The sequence below is a fragment of the Rhipicephalus sanguineus genome, chromosome 7 (assembly GCF_013339695.2).
Source record: "Rhipicephalus sanguineus isolate Rsan-2018 chromosome 7, BIME_Rsan_1.4, whole genome shotgun sequence".
NCBI classification, from domain to species: Eukaryota; Metazoa; Arthropoda; class Arachnida; order Ixodida; family Ixodidae; genus Rhipicephalus; species Rhipicephalus sanguineus.
The window spans coordinates 34,124,968-34,148,179 of NC_051182.1; the positions used below are offsets into that span (position 1 = coordinate 34,124,968).

A 23,212-nucleotide genomic window follows, 5' to 3' on the forward strand; every position below is an offset into this window, starting at 1 on the left:
CGGCTTGCGCAAGGCGGCGGCTACGCATGCAACGGACTATAGTCCGTTACATAAAAGTGACAAAAAGAAGCGCGCGTGGCATTGCCCCCCTCTGATAAAGCATCGTCCCGATGCTCGTAACTGAACACGACTTCGGGTCGTGCGCGGCACCGCTGAGAGTTTGTAATGCCTTTCAGGATGACCTCGTAGTCTAGAGCGCCGAGACGTCGAAGAACCCTGAATGGTCCGAAATATCGCCGAAGAAGTTTTTCACTAAGTCCACGTCGGCGTATCGGTGTCCGGAACCAAGCACGGTCGCCGGGCTGGTATTCCATGAAGCGTCGTTGAAGATTGTAACGGTGGCTGTCGGTCGCCTGCTGATTCTTGATGCGTAGGTGGGCGAGCTGTCGAGCTTCTTCGGCGCTCTGAAGGTAGACAGTCATGTCGAAATTTTCTCCGTCGATGCTCGACTGCATACTTTCGGAACAACGGCGGTCGTGCTCTTGAGGTATTCCACAAGGCCCCTGAGTTCCGGGTCGGCTTGCTGTCGTTCAGCGAAGTCGTCGGCACTTATGGTACCCAAGAAGCAGTCATCATGGTGGTTGTCCTGTGGCGGAGCATTGACGGGGGCACGAGACAGGCAGTCAGTGTCGGAGTGTTTTCTTCCGGTCTTGTAAACGACGCGGTGATATCAAATTCTTGAAGTCTTAGGCTCCACCGTGCGAGGCGACCTGAAGGGTCCTTCAAGTTAGCTAGCCAACACAAGGCGTGATGGTCGCTAACAACCCTGAAGGGCGAAACTTGGATGTAGCCCAGACGATGGCAAGGCACTCCTTTTCTGTTGTAGAATAGTTGGCATCCGCCTTGGATAGCGACCGCCTAGCATAACGGATAACCCTTTCCAGTTCGTCGGTCATCTGCACAAGGACGGCGCCGAGTCCTTCCTACGCTGCTTACGTCGGTATGGATTTCCATATCGGCGTACTCATCCAAATGCGCAAGTTTCGGAGGCGTCTGCAGGCGCCGTTTCAGTTCTTGAAATGCCTCGACTTGCGCCATTCCCCACTTGAACTCCACGTCGGCCTTCGTGAGTTGCGTCAGTGGCTCGGCGATCCGTGAAAATTCCTTGACGAAGCGTCTGTAATAGGCACACAAGCCGAGAAATTGGCATACGACCTTCTTGTCGGTGAGCGGCGGGAAGGCTGCGATGGCAGCTGTTTTCCGCGGGTCTGGACGAACTCCAGATCTGCTAATGACATGGCCCGAGAAGAAGAGTTAGTCGTACGCAAAGCGGCACATTTCGTGCTTTATGGTGAGTCTGGAGGTCTTCATTGCTTAAAGTACAACTTCAAGGCGCCGGAGGTGTTCGTCGAAGTTTGAGACAAACACAACGACGTCGTCGAAGTACGCAAGGCACGTCTACCACTTCATGCCAGCCAGCACTGTATCCATAACGCGTTGGAAAGTCGCGGGTGCCGAGCAAAGGCCAAAAGGCATGACCTTGAACTCGAACAGACCGTCCGGTGTTACAAAGGCAGTCTTTTCTCTGTCTCTCTCGTCGACTTCGATTTGCCAGTAGCCGGTCTTGTGGTCCATCGACGAAAAGTACTTCGCGTTGTGGAGTCGATCCAAGGCGTCGTCTATCCGTGAGAGAGGGTACACGTCCCTCTTTGTGATTTTGTTCAGGCGACAATAATCGACGCAGAAACGTAGGGTACCATCCTTCTTCTTCACTAACACCACGGGAGACGCCCACGGACTCTTGGACGGCTGGATGTTGTCGTCGCGTAGCATTTCGTCGACTTGTTATTTAACGGCCTCCCGTTCCCGCGTCGAAACCCGGTAAGGACTTTGACGGAGAGGTCGAGCGTTTTCTTCCGTTATAATGCGGTGCTTAGCAAGAGGCGTTTGTCGGACCCACAATGACGACGAGAAACAGTCCTTGTATTCCTGCAGAAGGCATCGAAGCTGTTGCTGCTGGCGAGCGGAAAGACTTGGGTTTACGTCGAAGGGTGGCTCAGGTATTGGGGTCGTCGTCGTAGCTTCGTAAGAATCTGAAAAGGCAAACGTATCGCTGGCGGCCAAGATGTCTTCGATGTATACAATCGTCGTGCGCCTGCTCAGGTGTCTGTATTCTTGGCTGAAGTTCGTGAGCATCACGCTTCCTTTTCCTTCATGCAACCGAGCAATGCCTCTTGCGACGCAAATGCCACGGTCTAGCAGCAAAGGTTGATCGCTCTCGATAACACCTTCTATGTTTTCAGCTTTTTCGGTGCTGACGGGAATTATGACGCTGGAGTGAGGCGGAATGGTAACTTGATCCTCGAACACGTTCATGGCATGTTGACATGGATTCGTATCAGGCGGTGTCGTTTTGTCCGATGATAGGGTTATCGACTTGGTTCTTAAGTCGATGACGGCGCCGTGATGGTTTAAGAAGTCCATGCGAAGTATATGACATCCCTGGAGCAGTGTTGCAAGATTACGAAACTCGCAGGATATGTACGATTATTGATTGCGACTCTTGCTGGGCAGACTACCAATGGCGTTATTAGATGGCCGCCAGTGTACTGATTTCTGGGCCTTCCCAAGCAGTCTTGACTTACTTCAACTTCGCGGCGAAGGGCCCACTGACGACGGAATAGTCGGCTCCATTATCGACGAGAGCTGTGTCGCTGTGGCCGTCGATAAGAACGTCGAGGTCCCTAGTTCGTCGTCCTGTGTTGCGGTTAGGTCGTGGCGTCGGATCACGGCTGCGTCGGTTTCTTCCGCTGCTTCCACGTTGCTTCGTCAGATCTTCGTCGGTGCGCAAGTTTTCGTCGTCAGGAGTTTCGTTCTGCAGGTTTCGTTGAGGCGTTGTCGTCTTCGTCGGCGGCGGAGGATCTTCGGTAGGTCGTCGCACAGCAATCGCACCTCCATCGGTTGCTGCCCTTAGTTTTCCGGATATGAGCTTATGGAACGGCGCCGAGTAGGACCAGTGTACTGGCGGCGCTGCAGTGACATGTAGCGGGCTGGCGATGGCAATCGGGAAGGTTGTCGGGGTGTCCATTGCGCTCCTGCGAGGTAGTCAGCGATGTCGTGTGGTCGTTCACCCCGCTGTGGACACGGTGCGCTCACGGCGAAACCGCGTAGCCCTATCTGTCGGTACTGGCAGCGGCGGTAGTGTGGCCGGCTTCCCCGCAGTGGTAGCAGTGCGGGCAGTTGTCAGAGGCACGCCAAACGTCCGTCTTCCTCGGTGGGTAGCGCTGGCCGACAGGTGGGCGAGGAGGGGTCGGGGGCTCCTGACGCGGGCGCGGCGTGCGGCACTGGCGTAGCTCATCGTTTCTAGCTGAGCCTGCGTTGTCTCAGGAATTCCAAGTGATTGCCGGGCTTCCTCGCGGACAACGAAGGCAATTAATCCACTTCATCTTGCGGCGAAAGCAACAGCTTGCCCAGCACCTCCCGCACAATCCCTCTGTTGGTTTCGCGCAAGTCGTCGGTAGCCAGCGAGTGCACTTCGCAATAGGCTGCAGACTGCGGAGGAGAGCGGTTGTATTGTTTCGTCCACATGTCAAGCGTCTTTTCGATAGTTGTAGTCTCGGTGAGGAATTCGGCGACCGCATAAGCAAGCGAACTTTTTGTCTTCGGGCATCGCAGCGTCGGCCGGGCGGAAAAGTCGAGCCATCTCTTCCGTGAAGATGGCGACGTTTTCGTTTGGTAGCTGCACCCGGTGTTACAAAGCAGATGCGAGGGTCCTGGGCCAGCTGTCCCCAAGCTAGTCTTCCCGCTTCTTGGACCCCCCCCCTCATTTCGGAGAACGAATTTGTCACCTACACCTGCCGTCTTTTCCCTGAACTGGGCGTTTGGCTGGAAGGTGGCAGCTACGCGCAGGTCATCTCCATGGAACACGTGTTTGCAACGAGTTTGTTTTTGGTGAAAGCTGGTGCCTTTGTTCGTAAAAGGCTTTTCAGTTCCCCGAAGTGACATTGCCCCCCCCTCCTTTCTTCTGAACTGGTCGGACGTGGAGAGTGTGAGTGCAGTGGTCCCTGGCATTGCTATCCTGCGGGCGGTGATCTATGTGTCGAAGAGACGGACCCTCCAAAAGCATGCACGTTTGTGATTGGACATTTGCCGATTAAGGAGTTTTGCCATCTTGGGAATGAAGTGTATTTAAGGAGCAGCAGAGCGTCTGCTCGGGACGGATCGATCGGACTAGATGTCGTTCTGATGATCCTGTCCTCTATGATGTAAATAAACGTCTGTTAAGTTTTCCTCAACGCCGGTATCTCTGCCTCGGCTTCCTGCTGTTCTGGACATCCCTGGGTCTGCGGTACGACTCCCGCCGCTCAGCTCCACGCTACCCCCTGAGTCCGCGTCGGCCAACGACGCCGCTCGTAACACCGGGTCTCCAGCAAAGAAGCGGTCCTTTCTTTGCGGACGACTCTTGTGAACGTGTGCAGGAATGCGCTACGGAAAAGGTCCCAGGTTTGAAGTGAGGACTCCGGATTCTCAAACCAGGTTCTTGCCGCGTCTTCCAGGTAGAAGTAGATGTGGCACAGCTTGTCTTCGGTGCTCCAATTGTTAAAGGCGGTGACAAGGTCGTATGTTTCAATCCAGGTAACCGGGTCCTCGAATGATGAACCGCGGAACGTTGGCGGCTCTCTGGGTTGCTGGAGCAGAATCGGTGCAGGCGGCAGAGTGGCTGTCATCGTCGCTGTGGTCGAGGTCAGGATCTTGGTTTGCCGGCTCTTCTCAGGTAGACCTCCGCGGACTGTGGCGGTAGACCTTGTTGCCTGCGGCTTGCTCGCGGCTCGACGTTGGCGTCAATGTCTTCTTTGCGACTTCGGCTGGATTCACGGCTTAACGGGGGCGTCCGAAACATGGACGAACAGCACTTCCACAAGATGTCACGGGGTCGTGACGTCGACGAAGGCTGCAGTCGGAATGTCCAAGATGAAACTCTTCATTTGGCCGAACTTATGGTCGGGAAACGAAAATCAAACTACAGCAATACATACTGTACGCTGATAGCGGTGGACAGAGCGTCGGCCGTCGATAAACTGCTCTGCGGTAAGGCGCGTCGGCATTTATACATTCAGCATCGAACATTCCAGCCTTATGGCTAATGGCCGCGTTAGTTCGAGAATAATCTCAATTGTGCGTGTTTGCGCGCTCAAGCCATAAGAAGATTCTAAGATAATCTGGAAGGTCCCCAGACATAAGCGCGCGGCGTGCGCAAGGCGGCGGCTACGCGTGCAACGGACTAGTTACATGAAAGTGACAAAAAGAAGCGCGCGTGGCATTATGAAGTGAAAAAAAAATAGTGCCCACAAGCAAGAAGGAGCCCTTCCCCATCCCCTCTCCCGCCCAATAAAAGCTGAACACTCTGCTTAAACAGCGCCAGCAGTGGGACAACAGAAACACAGAAAAAGGCGCTGATGATCAGCTGCTCGGCAAAGTCACTCATGTGTCGACTTACTCAGATTGACTCACTCAGATAGATAGATAGATAGATAGATAGATAGATAGATAGATAGATAGATAGATAGATAGATAGATAGATAGATAGATACGATAGATAGATAGATAGATAGATAGATAGATAGATAGATAGATAGATAGATAGATAGATAGATAGATAGATAGATAGATAGATAGATAGATAGATAGATAGATAGATAGATAGATAGATAGATAGATAGATAGATAGATAGATAGATAGATAGATAGATAGATAGATAGATAGATAGATAGATAGATAGATAGATAGATAGATAGATAGATAGATAGATAGATAGATAGATAGATAGATAGATCCATGAATCTGAGTCTGAGTCAAGCTGAACGAAATTTTGGTGAGTCTGAGCCCGAGCGAGTCTGGTTGAGGACACCTTTGGTGAGTATAAATCCAGTGAGCCCTAGGCGAGAAATGTATTTGTTGAGTCAGTCTGAGCGAGCTGAATTTCTTTTGCCGACCTGTGCTCAAATCAAATAAAATCGAATCAAATGAAGTTTAGTTTTCGTTCTTTCTTACAGAAAGAAAGGACTGTGAAAAAGAAAGCAGTCTATGAAATAGCTTGACTTCTTCACAGCGCCAGAAAAAAAAAAAAAAGGTCGGAGCGTTAGCAGCACCATGGTAAATATAGCAATAGGACACTTCACGGGAAGTGTACTACAGCAGGGCGAACACATGGACATTATGATTCTTATATATATATATATATATATATATATATATATATATATATATATATATATATATATATATCATAAAAAATTATAACAGTGTATAAAAAACTCACATGATTACGTGATTACCATCCAGAAACAAAGATACGGGACACGATACACTGCATACAAAAAGGACATTATTGAGGTGGCCGTCTTACAAGTAGCTGCATGCAAGTGAAAAAAACCAATTACATTTAAGAGTTTTGTTTTGACACTGAAAACAAGCTTGATATTAGCAGTGGAGCAAGTCTAAATTGTTCAGGTCATGGTGATTCAGAAGAGATGAGAGAGGGTAGGACAAGCGCTGTTTGCTGGAGTTTATTCGTGTGACGTCTACCTCCCACTTTCCTCCAATACGGGCATCGATGGGTAATTTCTGAAAATAATTTGGCATCAGGATTCGAGAAACATCTATAGAGATCTCCGAGATGCCTAAAATTTGATGCGAATCATGAAATATAGAGTTTTAAAGTGAACGCTTTAACTGGTCTAGTCGAGCGAGTTTTGTTGTGTGCGACTATTTGTTGGTTGTGTTGTTGGCATGTGTTCGTCATGTGCGACCATGAAGTCACGAATTGATACCACGTGACTCGCCGCCGCCTCTCCAGCTGGGCCCACGTGACTAACGACGGGACTAACCGATTGCTCTAAAGGGAGATGGCGCCCCTTTCTCGGCCGCCGTTGTGCGATGGGAGGGAGCGAGGACGCCGGCCCATCTGTGCAGAAGTTCTCTGTGCGGTTCTAGTGGCGAAAGCGGCAAGCTGCGTCGGACCAGGGGGCGCTGCAAGCGCGCGATGATGTAGGACGTGCTGCGCTTAGGCTCCGCTGAGTTTCGGCTGGAACCACGGGCAACTTCACGGTACCCCGTCAAGACCAGCATCAATCGTTTCGGCGACTCACAGGTAACACGTGGATACCAGAGTCATCCAGGTGGACCGGTTTTTAACAACTTTACGGCCGATCATCACCCGACCACGTACGCGACGCCGTTAAGCCAAACGGCGACGCCGACGCCCGGCGGCGTGGGGCCGGCTTTCCGAAGCAACATGGACGCTACGCTCACCCAGTGTGGATAGGACCCCCATGCCATGACGTGGCAGACGGTTACGACTTCCGAAACGCCAAATTCTGCTTGTTCACCGAGGTTTCGGAGCCAAGCTCTCAACGACGCGGTTGAACGCCGCTCGCAAGCCAACGCCAAGAAGGCGGCGTCCGCCGCTGCCCCGGCATCCGCCACGCCAGTTGACAAGACGCAGCCTCCCGCTTCGCACCCTGTGGGACGCAAGGGCAAGGTTCTCACTGAATGGAAGCCTCGCCCGTTTTCAAAACCGAATCCGGACGATTATGTAATTGTCGTAAAGCCACGAGAGTGCATCTCATTGCATGATGCTTTCTCAGAGAACTGGTACGGGACTGCGTTTAAGGCATACCTCGGGCCCGAGCGAGCTGAGACATGACAGTTATTCCATCGAGAGCAAAATCTGATCGTAATTCACACCCAGGACCCTGACACGGCGGAAAAAATCATCGGGGACTTTGCGGTAAACATCGAGCACATGCAAGTTCTGCTCAACGGGTACCTGCGACAAGATGGTAGCAATGTCTGCCATGGAGTCATCGTAGTCCGCAACACAGACATGACGGAGACGCTCCGAGAGAGCGTACGCTGGAGGTCAGACACCATCGTCGAGGTGCGTAAATTTGGAACGTCGAACAAGCCGCGTGTAATTTTCGCTGGCAAGGAGAAGCCACGCTCGGTTCACTACGACACAATGCTGATCCCCGTCAAACCCTACTACCGGACCATCCCGGCCTGCGGAAAGTGCGGTGTCGTCGGCCATCGGATGGACACTTGTCACAACCCAAGACCGGATACATGTGGCCTGTGTGGACAGCAGGTTCCGCTTGTGGAGGAGGGGGTGCGGGCCCCTCATGAATGTGTACCCGTATGTTCTGTGTGTGGTGGAGCACACGCCACGAACTCTCGTGCGTGTACGGCCAAGTACCATAATTCCAAGGTGGCCGCACAACAGGGCGGAAAGTACAAGAGGGCGTCCAAGAAACAACGCAAACATAAGACTCCCAGTGAGCCACCACGCCGGGAGGTCGCCAAGACAGACAAGCCTGCTTCTCCTACTGGATGAAACGGGAAGCAGCCGTCGACCCGACCGCATGGCGGAACCGGGATGCAGCCGACGGCGCAACCATGCGGCGAGGCCGGGTCATGGTCCAACGCCGTCAAAAACGGAAACCAGGTGGGTGGTACGGGTAGAGCTGGCTCCGCATCCCCCCCTATCATCCCATCTTCATCACCTAACGCCGACCAAAATTATTTGCCATGCTCTAGGCTCAAATCGAAGCGTTACAGAAAAGACTAGCGGCAGCCGAGGCCAAACAGACCCAACTAGTCTCCCCTCCCCCTCCCCCCGCAGTAGAGGTAATGGAGAGTGAGACCGGGGCGGCGGCAGCGGACGCGGTAGCCGCACTCGAGGCTCGTGTGAGCACCCTTGAGGTCCGTATGGACAGCCGTATAACTGTCCTCGAAACTCAAATCTCAGGGGCTGTAAATGCCGCCATTGCTAAAATGACAGAGACCATCCCAACCCTGATAACCCAACAAGTTGCGCGTTTCACCAAACGAGCCGGCCCAATTAAGGACGTGTCCGGCCGGTACCTTAAAACGCCTCGACGACAGATCGAATTTGAGGATTATGACAGCTGCTCCATCTCCGGATTTGAGGACACCCCCCTCCCCGCGAGTGCTGGCTCGGGAGCGCCGCCACCACAATCGCTCGTTAACTCCACTGACCATGGCGGGCACCCTTAGAATTCGGAAATCCTCGCGATCCAATACGGCCACTCCCATCGAAATCACCCAGTGGAATTGTCGGGGCTTTAAGGCTCACACCAAGCGGGCCAACCTCCGGCTTTTCCTCGCAGCATTTCAAAACCTTCCTGCTATGGTAGCCCTCCAGGAGCCAGGGAGTGCTGCCGCACTCACAAACTATACTACGTTTCAGCAGGACCCTTTATCCTGCATCTGCGTGCACAAAAATAATACGGCCAACCTAGTTGATCTAGACCTTAAACCAGATTTCTCGTACGTGATCGTGACACTCCTTCCGCTGCGTAAACAGGACCCGCCACTGCACGTGCTAAACATTTATTGCTCACCGAGACTAACCAACATCACATTCGCAGACCTTTTTACCCGCGCCTTAAAGGCTGCAGGCAGGGACCCTCTGGTGATCGTGGGTGATTTTAATGCCCCCAGTACACTTTGGGGGTATGCGCGTGAGGAGAAACGTGGACGTAAGTTGGCGGAACTTATGTCCACGCTGGGCCTAACTCTTCACACTGACCGTGCCATACCCAACCCGCGTGGGTAACTCCGTGACCCGGGACACCTGTCCGGACCTTACCCTCACAAAACACATCCAGTATGCGGATTGGGTCAACACCGAGGAAACCCTCGGCAGCGACCACTGCATACTCAACACCACCATTCGCACCCATCCTTTAGCAAGACCCTATGGAGAGGCAAAATTACCCGATTACCCGAAGTTTCGGCAAATATACGTCAATTTGACACCCATTGAGGAGCAAGGATACCATGCTTGGTCCCAGCAACTGGTTTCCACCCTTCGCTCCACAGAAACACGGATTAAACACTCGGAGGCGACTCAGGCGGTGGATAACCACTTCCTTCACCTCTGGGCGGCCCGGCGCAGCCTCGTCCGCCGATGGCGCCGGCAAGAACACAATCGGAAGCTCAAAATTCGCATCGCTGAGCTCACCCAGCGAGCTGCAGAGTACGCGGCCCAGCTCGCTGACTCTAACCGGGTGGACCGTTGCAACGCGGCCGCTCGACAAATGTCCAGCCGGAGTACCTGGCGCCTCTTCCGCGCCTTAATTGATCCGACCCAAACTCGAACAGAGACACAAAAGCATCTGCAACGAGCGTTTCACAGCTTCGACGGAGACACGGCAAAATTGGCATGTAAACTCCGAGACCAATATCTATGCACACAGGAAGACTCGCGAGGGCCGGCGTACTCGTATGCAGGTACCGAGAACGCGGAGCTGGATCAACTGTTCCAATTACATGACCTGAAGGCGGCCCTAGCAAAAATGGGGCAAGGACGGGATAAAATTACCGTGAAATTACTTGCCAATCTTCCTGACTCGGCCTACACCATGCTCCTTGCCTACATCAACTCCATTTGGATCGGGGAAACAACCCTACCAATTGAGTGGAAGGCCGTCCTGGTCACCTTCATACCCAAAGCGGGCAAAGCCATTAACACAGACAACCTCCACCGCATCTCTCTTACTTCTTGTGTGGGAAAATTAATGGAGACGATGGTGCGCGACAGGTTATCCGCGTTCCTGGAGACCAAAAATGCATTTGCGGACACCATGTTCGGGTTCTGCCCGCACCGGTCCGCGCAGGATGTCTTGCTTCAGCTCGGTCATGAAATCCTCGATCCAGTCGAGTATCCCCTGAATGACAAAATTGTGCTTGCTTTGGATCTGAAGGGGGCCTTTGATAACGTGACCCACGAAATTGTTCTAGCACATCTCTCACAGGTGGATTGCGGCCACAACACTTTAAACTATATTAAACAATTCCTCCACTGACCGACAATCATACATTCGGATTCAGGACATTGAACACGGCCCTTACCGATTAGGCAGGAGAGGGACCCCGCAGGGAGCCGTCCTCTCGCCCCTCTTATTCAATCTGGCAATGATGAGACTCCCCGCTCAGCTATCGAAAGTCGAAGGCATACAGCATGCGCTCTATGCCGACGACATCACCATATGCGCGTCACACGGCTCGGCAGGAGACATGGAGGCAAGACTGCAGCAAGCGGCGGACATCGTGAATGACTATGCCCGTCGCTGCGGCCTTCAGTGCTCCCCGTCCAAATCGGAATTTGTGCACATACGCCCATCGCCAAAGTGCACCACAAAACTTGACCTCTCCCTTCAGAGCGGACCCATACCCGAACACGACGAGATTAGAATACTGGGGCTCTTTATACATAAAAATCGCAGAGCAGACACAACATTGGCCAAATTGCGTAAGGTGGGGGACCAGGTGGGCCGGATGGTCCGCCGGGTTCCCAACAAGCGCGGGGGGTTACGATGCAAAGACGCCTTGCGGCTGGCGCATGCATTCGTAACCAGCCGAGTCCTGTACTCGGCTCCATACCTCCACCTACGCTAATTCGACGAGAATGCACTCGAAGTCATTCTCCGCAAAATCTAAAGCGCGCCCTCGACCTTCCTTTCAGCACCTATAACCGGCGCCTTCTAAGCCTGGGAATGGTGAACACCTTCAAGGAGCTGCTAGAGGCGCACTTGACTAACCAATATACTACTCTCTCTAAAACACCGTCGGGTCGCCGCCTCCTTACCCGACTACGCATCAATCATTCAATATATACGGAAGAGCGCGTACAGATTCCAGAAATTTGGCGATGCTCCCTGCACGTGCGCCCTCTTCCGGCTAACATGACCCGAGACGACCACACTGGCCGACGCCTCGCCGACGCCACAAATTCGGAGTATTCTACGTGGACGCCTCCAGCCCGCACCACGGGGGTTGGTATACGGCTGCGGGCGTCCACCAAAACACCGCTGTAAACGGACTCACCTTCCGTGCACATAACATTACGCACGCGGAGGAGATCGCCATCACACTAGCCGCCGCAGATCAGGACTCAAGGGTCATCACCGACTCAAGGGGTGCCTGTCGCAATATAGAACAGGGATACATTCCGTACCTTGCCTATAAAATTTTGCGGAACAGCAGCTACCTAGGTACCCCCGCGCACCGAACGATCATATGGGCTCCGGCTCACACGGGCCTCGATGGTAATGAGACGGCCGATGCCGCTGCCCGCGCGCTCACTCTCCGGGCACCATCCTCGTCCCCTGCCGATCCGGACCTCGAACCCCATCCCGCTTACACCTTTAAAGAGGTCACACAATTTTATCAATCCGGCCATAATATCTATCCAAATCCCTGTAAAGGCCTCACGAAGGCGGAGGAGCGAATCCTCCTTCGCCTTTATACCAAAACTTTATTGTGCCCGGCAATTATAAAACACTGTGACCCCACTTGCTCGGGGAAGTGCCCGCATTGTGAGGAAAATTTCTGTGACATTTTCCACATGGTGTGGGCATGCCAAAAAACCCGAAACCTTACCCCACTACCCCAACCCTTCGCCGGAGGACTGGGAGGTAGCCCTGCTCGGCTGCTCTGACCTGACGGCCCAACGGGCCTTGGTTGAGCGGGCCCGGTCTGCGGCCATCACCAATGGGCTCCCGTAAGAGGGAGCCCACCTAGTGTTTGTACGGGGCCGTCCCTTAAGGACCGCTCCCACCCTCCCTGGTAAATAACACCTGTAAATAAATGTTTTTCAGCAGCAGCAGCAGCGTCGGACCATCCTGCAGAAGTTGCTCTGCTTGCTAATGAGTTAAAGCGGAAACGTGAGTACGAGCGCGCAAAACGGCAGGCTGAAACGAGTGAAGAATTGGAACTGCAGAAGGACGACAGAGGCGACTTCTAGCGGCGAAAAATGGACGCTTCGACTTCGACGACGCCTTCGGAAACTGACGACGACAGTAATAAGTGCTCGCAGTAACGAACGTTTGTGTGGCCATATCGCTCGTAGAGTTGGTGATGGACTCGGACGTTGCTAATACACAGTGGGGAACTGCTATAGACCTGGTGTTCCAGAGCGAGTCGTTGGGCTCGGCTTACTCTGTGGCCTAGATTGAAACAGAGGCAAGCTGCTTCGCCCACCATCGAACAGTATTTGCTGCCATACAACGAAATTGTGAATAAAAGATGCAAACGACGCAAAACAAGTCTTTGTCAATACTTTCGCTTGCATATCCGGGCCTAGCCGAGCTAAGCCGAAGCCACTTTTTGTTCCATGGTTGTTTCAACATATGGTGACCACATCGGGCGTGATTTTATTATTTAACAAGATATATATATATATATATATATATATATATATATATATATATATATATATATATATATATATATATATGACGAAGACAGTCATATGCGGGTTGGGCCGCTAAAGGTCCGTTCGATACCCCTGGTCAACACTGATGCCAGCCGAAAAAGTTAACTTGATTCAGTGTGTTTTTTTCCCAGTGGTGAATAAATTGGGATATTTATATAGATTGAAGTGCTAGATTAGGTAGCGTCAAAATGAACAAGCATCCACTTAATTAATGCGCCTTCGCTCAATTTGTTAATGAAGTTACAGTAGACTTGCTGTACTTATTATGCTTTTTCTGGCAACACTGGTATTATATGACGTTACTTACATTATTTCTGTATTAATTTATAATATAAAATCGCTTCAAAGCTTTTCATCTTTCGGAAATACAGAACGCACGTGTAATGAATCGTCACAGTTTGGAATTTATTCTTTCAGCGCTGGCTTTGGGCGTTATTATGACGGTCTACAGCACACTATGCGTGCACATGGGATCTTTGACTAGGGTGAGTACGCTTAGAATCCTTGATGAAAATTGTCTGGTTTCCTGGATTTCTCTTGCATGAAACGATCTAGCGTGAACGCGTGAAACAAAAACCAACGAAGGTTATATTCTTTGTGTAAATTTTGACTTTTGTCTTACTAGAAATAGTCGCATTATCCTACAAATGTTTTCTAGAGGTCCCTCATACGGCTAATGCTCAATGCAATTATTACGCTCGCCCATTGCCATGAGCCACGTGGCGACCATTTTCGCCTGTTGTGATTCCTCCCCACGCAATTCTTGTAAACGAATGTGTTTAAGGAACGAACATTAAGGAACCTCTTTCATTGAACCATAAGAATTCTTGTTATCACTCGCTTTATTTTATTGAAACGCTGTATACTGTTGCCGCGGCGCATTTTATGAGCTAGGAACACTATGGCGCTCTTTACCATCGAGCATAATTTTCTTGATGTTTAGAAATACTTCTAACATCTATGAATGCCAGTACATTACGGCTAAACACTACATCTTGGTAAGCACACACGGGAAGCAACCTTGCAGGCATACATGAAAAATTCGGAGTTCAAACCAGGTCGCATGAAGTGCACTGGAAAGATCAGGAGCGTTACAAATGTGTGCTTCGCACAAAAGGCTTTCTCAAAAAACGTAATGCATTAGAAGTATATTATTAAACCGCATTCCTCATGGTGACGTAATGGTGTGCGTCTTTCTTCACAACAGGTATTTGTGATGGTATTCTCATGCCTGACATCGCCTTACGTAGGGTTATGTGTTCTCGCCATCCTATTTCCTTTTGTTCACTCAAAGGTAAGCAGCTAATTTTGATACATAACACCGAAGAATTATTATCGGCGCCTGATGCAATTACATCAGTTGGAGTGAAACATAAAGATGTGGTTTTCTGTTTCAAGAAACGATGGAGAGTGCGTAAGCTTTGGTACCTTTATAATCTTATGGCCCTAACAAGAAAGCGCAGTTTTGCACAAAAAAAAAACTGTTTGCGCACTTTAAAGTCTTTCTTCTCTTTCATGACGCGAAAGCACAGGACGTTATTGCACGGAAAGGCACAGTGCATATGAGTATTGTTGTGGGAAAAAATGAATTCCATTGCGCAGGTTCTGTTATAAGGTAGATGTGCTTGGGAAAGCGTGAAATAACTGCATTGAGGTGGAAGGATGACTCTCGGGTAATAAAAGGATATAACATGCAGGTTAGACTCTTCCCAGTGAAATAGGCAGGCCGCCTCAGTAAAAAGTGATAGAAAACATTGTCACGGGGTCGTGACGTCGACGAAAGCAGCAGTTGGCGTGTCCAAGATGAAACTCTTTACTGAGCCGAACTTGTGGCCGGGAAAATGAAGGTCAAACTACAGCAATACACACTGTACACTGATAGCTGGGACGCGCCGTCTTTTATGCATAACGCACCTTATCACTGGTGGTCGCGAAAGCTCTGGAATAATCTTGACTATTCGCGTCATGTGCGCAATCTTAACAAAATTATCTGGTATGTTCCCAGACATTCTCGCGCGGCTTGCGCAATGCAGCAGTAATCAGTTTTACAAAAGCAGTCTGTTCTCATAACACAGGCATACGCGAAAATGCGGGTATTTGGTTGCAAGTGCCTTCAATTTTTCGCTACACAGTAGCCGACAGCTCGTGCAAAAGACGTAAAATTTTCTCAATCACGGACGCAGTATTTTGTTTGTGAAAAAAGATGACTGACTACTACAACTTTTACTTACACAACAGTCATAGAGAGAGTCTATCCACGAGCACAGTAACTTTGCCATTTTTCCTACTAACGTGACTTATAACGAAGCTACGCCCATTTTTAACGTGATAGCGTTAAAGAGCTCGTATCGCAGAAATTCCGCCGTCGGTGGCGGTGTCGGCACCGTTGGTTGTGAGCGAAAAATCATCATATTGTCCGTGACTGAAAAATCGAAAAAGCTGCAAATAAAATAAACAATAAAACTATTGGGTCCGAGTAAGAATCGAACCCAGGCCGTCTGTGTGGCAAGCAGGTGTTCTACCACACAGTCACGCCTCTGCTTGGAGCTGCACTGAAAGTAACTTTCATGCTTCCCAAAAATACGCGTCCTGTATAAAGGTGTCACAGTATGAGATGTAATATCGCAGTAATATTGCGTGGTACAAGCGTACATTGCCATCGGGCGTCACACCATGTCAATATCATAACGACTTGGTGGTTTAAAGACAGCCACCCATTACAAAAGGCACACACATTACTGCGCGTATTCCCTTAAGACCACGCAGTGGGTGCAGCGCAACTTTGAAAACGTTTCTCGCGCATAATTGCTCCTGGTTTAAAGCATGCTACCCATTACATAAAGCACACACCTTATGGCGAATTCCACTGGTCGAGCCGGAGCAAGTTTTCTTGCTCCGCGTTCGAGAATCTGCGTTCCACTGGTCGATTCGGAGCAAGTTCGCGTTTTCCAATGGCAGATTCGGAGCAACCCACTCTGCGACGGAGCGTTCCGAGTTGCTCCGTCTTGCAGAGGGGGATTTCGCCGGAACGTCGGCAACGCGGTGACGTCATTTCCGGTACAGTCGGGCAACTCGGTTGTCTTCAGCGTGTGCGGGGTCTGATCACCTTGTGCACTTGTTTGCATTCCTAAAATGGCGTTGTTTGATTCTGCTGGGGGGGGTTTGCTTCTTGCTCTGAGCGACAGCGAGAGCACGAGTTCTGACGGTAGTAGCACCAGCGATGACGACGAACCGTACGTGCTCTACGAAATGATGCTTAAAGAAATGTTCCCTGACCCGCTGTTCGCACGCCCGAAGATCATCGGGTACATCGAAGAAGAGATTTCCATGTGCTCGTCCATATTTGTCAGCGCAACACAAGAAAATGGCACGCGTGCTTTAGCCACCACGGGGCCGAAATGCGCGCTTTGCAGCGGCGACCCATGGAAACGCACAGAGCGGAAGCAGAAATAGTTCCCGGAGCCAATTTACGTGACGTATGCGTAAACAACTTCCGGAGCGACCTCAGGCGGAGCATTCACGTGTTCCCCTGGCAGATTTGGCTTGGTACAATCCGAGTGCTCGCTCCAGGATTTCGGCGGCTGCTCCGGATCTCCCAGTGGAATTCGCCATTAGTGTGCGCATTCTCTTAAACACTCGTAATGTTGGAAGTGCGCACTAGGGGCAGGATATCGCTATCGCGTTCAACTCTCAAAGGCGAAGCTTAAGTGTCCCCCAAATTTTCATTAAGTAATGCAATCATTATAATATATATCTACAGTCCACAAAGCTGCAGTGTTGCGGGGATGGTTCCGGGACTAACTTTTAAAGACGATAGTCTTTCTTGGGGAACTTAGACGCAGAATTTTTGGTCTGTCTGTCTGTCAAAGTTTAACCACTTTCTGAACGCCCAGCCATCGTGCACTGGTATCGCCGTTCCTACTTGGGAACATTGCCGATCAAAAACCAAATGTTACGCGTACCTGTGGCGCAACATCAATACATAAGTATTAGGTGGTGTGTTCCTTTACTAGAAAATACATAGATGCGTAAGCCTAAAGACCTTAGTGTTTCTTGCGCTGCGCTGAAAATGCTATTGTTTTTTGGGCCGCGCTGCAAATGCGACGCTAGGAGCCAGATGCTGCGATTCAACATAGAGGATAAGGACTCATGTAGTACGGCCGGCAGAAGACTATCGTCTTTCGACGACATTTGCAGGCAAGCACGCTTTTTAATTGTTTACTGTTGGCGCAAATTCATACCTAGTGCGAACAGTAAGCACCAATTACTTGTGCCACAACTTCGATACACCCTGATAAAAACAAACCTACACTCGCGGCGGTGGTCTAGATGTCATGGTGCTTGACTGGTGACTTAAATGAAGTGCGATCGAATTCCGGCCCCGCCAGCCGCAGGAAGGCCGCAGCACCCGGAATTTTATGAAGGCGAAAAGCTAGGGCTTCATTTGTTCACATTCAGGTGCAAGTTAAAAAACTCCAGGCAGCGAAAATTTCCGGGCCCTCCACTACGGCGTCTCCCGAAATCATGTCGTGGCTTTGAGACGTAAAACGCCAACAACAATTATTATTAACAAAAACAAAACATTCAAGTTGAAAGGAGCGAAGTTCATTGAGGCCTTGGCGGCAAGTTTTTGCAGCTGGAAGAACACCCATCTTGGCGGTCCGTCTTGCTTTGCTTCCTCAGTCAGCTAGCCCGTAGCACATGGGCGCGAGCTCTAATCGTTTACTGCGACCATCCACTGATATTTAGTGCTGCTGACGAGCATCAAAGCAAGATTCACGGAAGCGCTGTACAATTTTTCATGCATCAGACGCTCCCCCCCGTCCTTCGAGTACTCTCTTTAGAAGAGGACAAAATCCCGCAAAACCAATTTCCCACCTAGGCGACAACATCGATCCAAAGCCTCCACCATTCTAGAATATGTTTACACCAAGTAAAATCAGTAACGAAAGTCATGGAATGTGTTAAGGAAGGCAAACTTCATTTACTGTTATTCGAAGATACAGGATCTTTTTGATAATATAGGGTACAAAGTTCCAGCACATGGCTTATATAGTGTCTCATATAGTTATTTCAGGAATCAGTGATATTGTTGCAGTGCTGTCCTGCACTTTGTCCTGTGGTTATGCGTGTAACGGAGCGGTTACGCAAACAAAAAAAAAAGAAGCACGGAGGACAATGCCATAAACTCGGAGCTAGTTTTATTCTTGAGTGAGACTGTGAAATTATTCCAACCAAGCAGTGTAATTTTAAATGACAAATGAGGTGAGAAATTCTGTAAACACCTTCGTTTTAAAGCAAGAGCGTCAAGTTAGTTCTACGCTTTAATGTAAGTTGTGTAGTAGCCATTGTCTCAGCATTGTTGAAGATCATTGCCATCCAACAGTTTACTCTCATAATTGGAAGATGTCGGGCACCGGGAACGTTAAAAAAATCACAGCATATCCACGGAGTGAATGATGATGAGTGGGCGAAGCTGCGGAGGTTCATCGGTAAACCGTGAATCTTCCGTGAATTCTGCCCAGTACATCATCATCGACGTGAGATCGGGCGCGTTTATACTAAAGGTTCGATGAGTTATGACGACTTGCAGCTCACTTTAATTTTGCATGTACGCTGTGAATTTTCATTGTTTAGAAAACCATTGCTTTAGAAAACATCTGGCGTCTTTCGTTAAGCAGCTGGCGTCTTTTCGTTTTGCTTTAGAAACATCTGGCGTTCTTTCGTTTTGCTTTTACAAAGCATCTGGCGTCTTTCGTTGGTTTATTTCATCAATCAACGGCGTTTTGAACAAAATTTTTATTGTTTAATCACGCACAGGAGAAATCTCACCAGGCACTACCTTGGAGGTAAAGAATGGCTGCTAATGGGAATGAGAGACAGAAGAAGTCGGCTTTTAGCTAACGCTGCGAATTTTTTATTGTTCAACAACGCACAGGAAAAATCTCCCACCGGCACCACCTTGGAGGTCAAAGCGTAAGACTGGTTACGCACTACGACTACGACTACGAGGGACGAACGGGTGCCGCCTTAAGGAGCTTCGCCCCTAAAACTCGGCATATTGCTTTACATCTAGGTAGCTTGTCAATACGCGTAATAGCCCGTTTTCAATAGCACTCCATTTACCCTTATGCTCACTTTGCGAATCATGCCGTATGGTTTTCTGATAACTATCTTATTGTCTCCAAGCTCAAAGAATATTTCATTTGTACTGTAGTGGAATGCTAGAGGCCGACACACAATAGTGTCGGAAATATCGTCAATGTTTTGCGGAACCTGTCATATGCCTCTAAAAATAATAATTGTTACGGTTTTACGTCCCAAAACCACCATATGATTATGAGGCACGCCGTAGTGGAGGTCTCCAGAAATTTCGGCCACCAGGAGTTTCTTAACGTGTAGCTAAGTTTAACCACCCGGACCTTTAGTATTTCGCAGCCAGCGAAATACGATCGCTGAGGCCGTGATTCGATCCAGAGACCTTTGGGGCAGAACTCAAGCACCATATCCACTGGACCACCACGGCGGTAGTCCTTTTCCTGTTTTGTCGACTGTGCCGCAAGTAGTGATTGTAATAAAGCTGCCGGAGAAGAAAAGGAGAAAAAGAAAAGGACACCGTTGGTATAGAACGGCGACTAATCTAGATCATTTGGGTATATGAAGCTGGTGCCAGCAGTGGCGTAGCCAGGAGCGGCACACCGCGCCCGTGCCCTCCCCCCCTCTCGGAATTTTTTTCTGCCGTGGGATACAGAGCACGAGCTCACACTCGACTACATCTGCTTAGCCAGCCCCCACATCGGATCCAGGAACCCCTCCCCCCCGAAACAACTTTCTGCCTACGCCCCTAAGTGCCAGAACCATTATCGAATGTCATGGCTTACTAGTCTTATTCACACACATGGCCTTATTCATGCTTACGTGTTTAATTTCTGTTTCATTTGCATCGTTTTGTGCAATTAAGAATTCTCCGCGTATGCGGCAGATTCAACTGCCCACTTTGTTCGCAATTCATGTTTATAATTAGACTCATGTTGTTGCCTTTGTCTCAATAGGTGTGTCAGTATGGTTCAGTTGCGATTATAGCAAACCGCAGAGCTAAATTCGCCTTAACACACGCTTAAATAACGAAGGAGATTCTGAGTCTCTTTTGTGTTGCATATTTCTCTTCATGAAAGCTAATGTTCTGTCACGTCTCTGTGTTCGTCGAAAAATTTTGCGGTAGATAACGTTGATGACGAAAGAGAAACTTTCACTTAGAGGTCTTTCGATATATTCCACACGCATCTGTGACCTGCTAAATTACGCCCCCTTTTCTTACTTTCAGGGTGTAGGCGTAGCCACGGTTGTCACGATTACCTTCCAACTTTGGCATGTGGCAAATTCGATAAAGAATCATACAACCCCACCCAGGATGCCACAGTCTTTGGATTACTGCCCTGTAAACACTTCTTTCCGTGTTTCAGTGTCGGATGGAGTCAACCATACCAGTTCGTTCGAAGCTCCAAGGTAACGTAATTATTGCTTATTAGGGAACTGCTTCTGGATAACATTTTGTGTTAAGGAATCTCGTAATTTTTATCATGTTCACTGCTGATGTGGCAAACAAAATCAGCGTTGCTGCAGCACATCTTTCCATGGACTGATTTGTCTATCAGAGCTCCCGCGTATACTTCAAAGTTGACTTAATATTGTGTTCATAGAAAGTTCACTTTTATTAAGATAACTATTGCAGGGCCCCTCCAGGCAAACACGCATCGCCATTGACGAAGGCGATGCTGTTTGACTAGGCTGTAAATAATCTTTGTCACACCTGTGACGTATGGTATGTGCATATCTTGCGGTATGACTTCGTGCAAACCGCCCGCTGTGTAAATGACTGTGCAGTGAACACGACCTGCTTGTATAATAGTAGGATGGAGTGGGTTTGCCAACGAATTGTGAATCGTAGGTTTCTACAAAAATTACTAAAAGGAAATGTGGTGCTAGTGTCAATGGATCGAAGTTGCAAGTAACCATGGGAAAAATAGGTAGGTATTACATGGATCTCCTTCAGAGAGATGGTACTGGGGGAGCCGAACTGGAAAAGCTGCAACGAACAGTTCAGCAAATAACGCATCTTATCAAGCGAGTTGCAAGCAAACGCCAAGGACTCAAAGAGGAGGACTGCATCGCCATGATTCAAGCGTTGCTCACAAGCACCATAACCTACGGGACTCCATACGTGGACATGAAGAATGGCCAGCGACAGAAGGTGAACATCCTCATCCGCAAAGCTTATAAAATTGCCATGGGACTCTCACCAACCACATCCACGAGGAAACTCCTCCAGATGGGGGTACACAATACCTGGGAAGAGTTAACTGAAGCGCAAAGGGTTAACCAGTTGGAAAGACTAAAACTTATAAAAACGGGGCAGGCACTTTTAAAGAATCTTGGCTATACAGTGGAAAAAGCAGCACACCTGCCTCAGTGTATTCCCCAAGAAATCAAAGATAAAATATTTGTGTGTCAACTACCCAGGAACATGCACCCGGAATACGACAAGGGAAGACGACAAGCACGAGCACGATTGTTACAGCAGAGGCTCGCGAACTATAGCAACAAAGAGAGCGTGCGTTACACGGATGCTGCTAAGTATCGAGGGGTAAATAAATGTGTAGCTAGCGTGGTGGATGAAACAGGTAGGGAACTCGCTGCCGCTTCGACACATGCAAATGACGCAACTACCGCGGAAGAACTTGGCATTGCGTTAGCAATAAGCACAAGTTCTTCTTCAGTAACCATAGTGACGGATTCGCAAGAAGCATGTCGAAGATTTCAAAAAGGATCAATAAGTAAATCAACCCTTCAAATCCTCCTAAAGTGCGACTTCGAAGATGCAAGTATCCTCTGGACGCCGGGGCACGAATCCCTAGCGGGGAACCGAGCGGCACATGCCGCAGCCCGAGAGCATACACACCGGGCTACTCCGCAGCGATATTCGGACTCCGAAAACGAAGAGGAGCCAATACCAAGAAAGTACTCCGACATACTCGCGCACTACAGGAAGCAACGACGCCACTATCCAGCGGCTCATAAAAGGCTTACTAGAGAGGAAGCAGTGACTTGGAGAAGGCTACAGGCGGGTACCTACCCGCACGGTACACTACTCCACGCAATGTACCCCGGCAACTTTAACAGGCACTGTACATACTGCCCGGCCTCTGCTTACACCCTGTACCACATGGTATGGGGATGTCGCAACAACCCAAGTATCCCGCCCATAGACGAACTGAACGTGGACGAAAATCCGGAAGACCAGTGGGAGGCGCTGCTGACGTCCGCGAACCCTGAGGACCAGCTCCAGTTGGTGGACAGAGCTCGAGCGTCAGCTGCAAGCCATGGCTACCTGGAATGAGGAAGTCACCCACCTCTGGGTGAAGAGCACGCGCGCCTGGTCCCTCAATAAAGTTTAATTCTCTCTCTCTCCATGTATGTAGCTCTTCTGTCTACATCTGGCTTTTTGATGTTAGAAACGAGTAAGTTACTACAAAATAGTGCGCTATAAACACGACAATTTTCATAATAATGCAATAAATACTACATGTGAACTATGAGTCGTCATCGCTATAGTAAACCTTTCCTCCAACCGTGAGAAATACGCCGACAACCGCTGTTTAAGATATGCACACCATCTCACTTTAGCCTGCTGTTCGTTTCCATAAACCTGGCATCTGAGCTTTAATTTGAGCTCCTAGGTTACGTTGGACCATAAGATACCGTTAGGGCGAGAGTGTAGTAACCGTGCCTGGTAAGGTCGCGATATAGCCATAACTACTGAAAGTGCATAAAGACGTCGGTGAACCTCGCAACGCTTGGCTGAAAGCAATAAAAAAATTAGCTCAGCTTGCACTAAGTCACTAAAGGCAGGGTCACAGCAGACCTACTCGACACCTAGCTGGACCTGGCTTGGCTAGTATTTTACCCTCTCA

General features: G+C 49.6%; 1 protein-coding gene across 1 annotated transcript in view; it reads left to right on the forward strand.

Annotated features, from left to right (window-relative positions):
- Window positions 1-23,212, forward strand: part of LOC119399384 (sodium-coupled monocarboxylate transporter 1) — an 86,963-nt gene that overhangs the window by 55,758 nt on the left and 7,993 nt on the right. Inside the window, exons 12-14 of the mRNA XM_037666199.2 lie at window positions 13,659-13,726; window positions 14,449-14,535; window positions 20,566-20,747. Of these exons, the coding sequence (XP_037522127.1) occupies window positions 13,659-13,726; window positions 14,449-14,535; window positions 20,566-20,747 (337 nt within the window). The remainder of the gene's footprint in view (window positions 1-13,658; window positions 13,727-14,448; window positions 14,536-20,565; window positions 20,748-23,212) is intronic.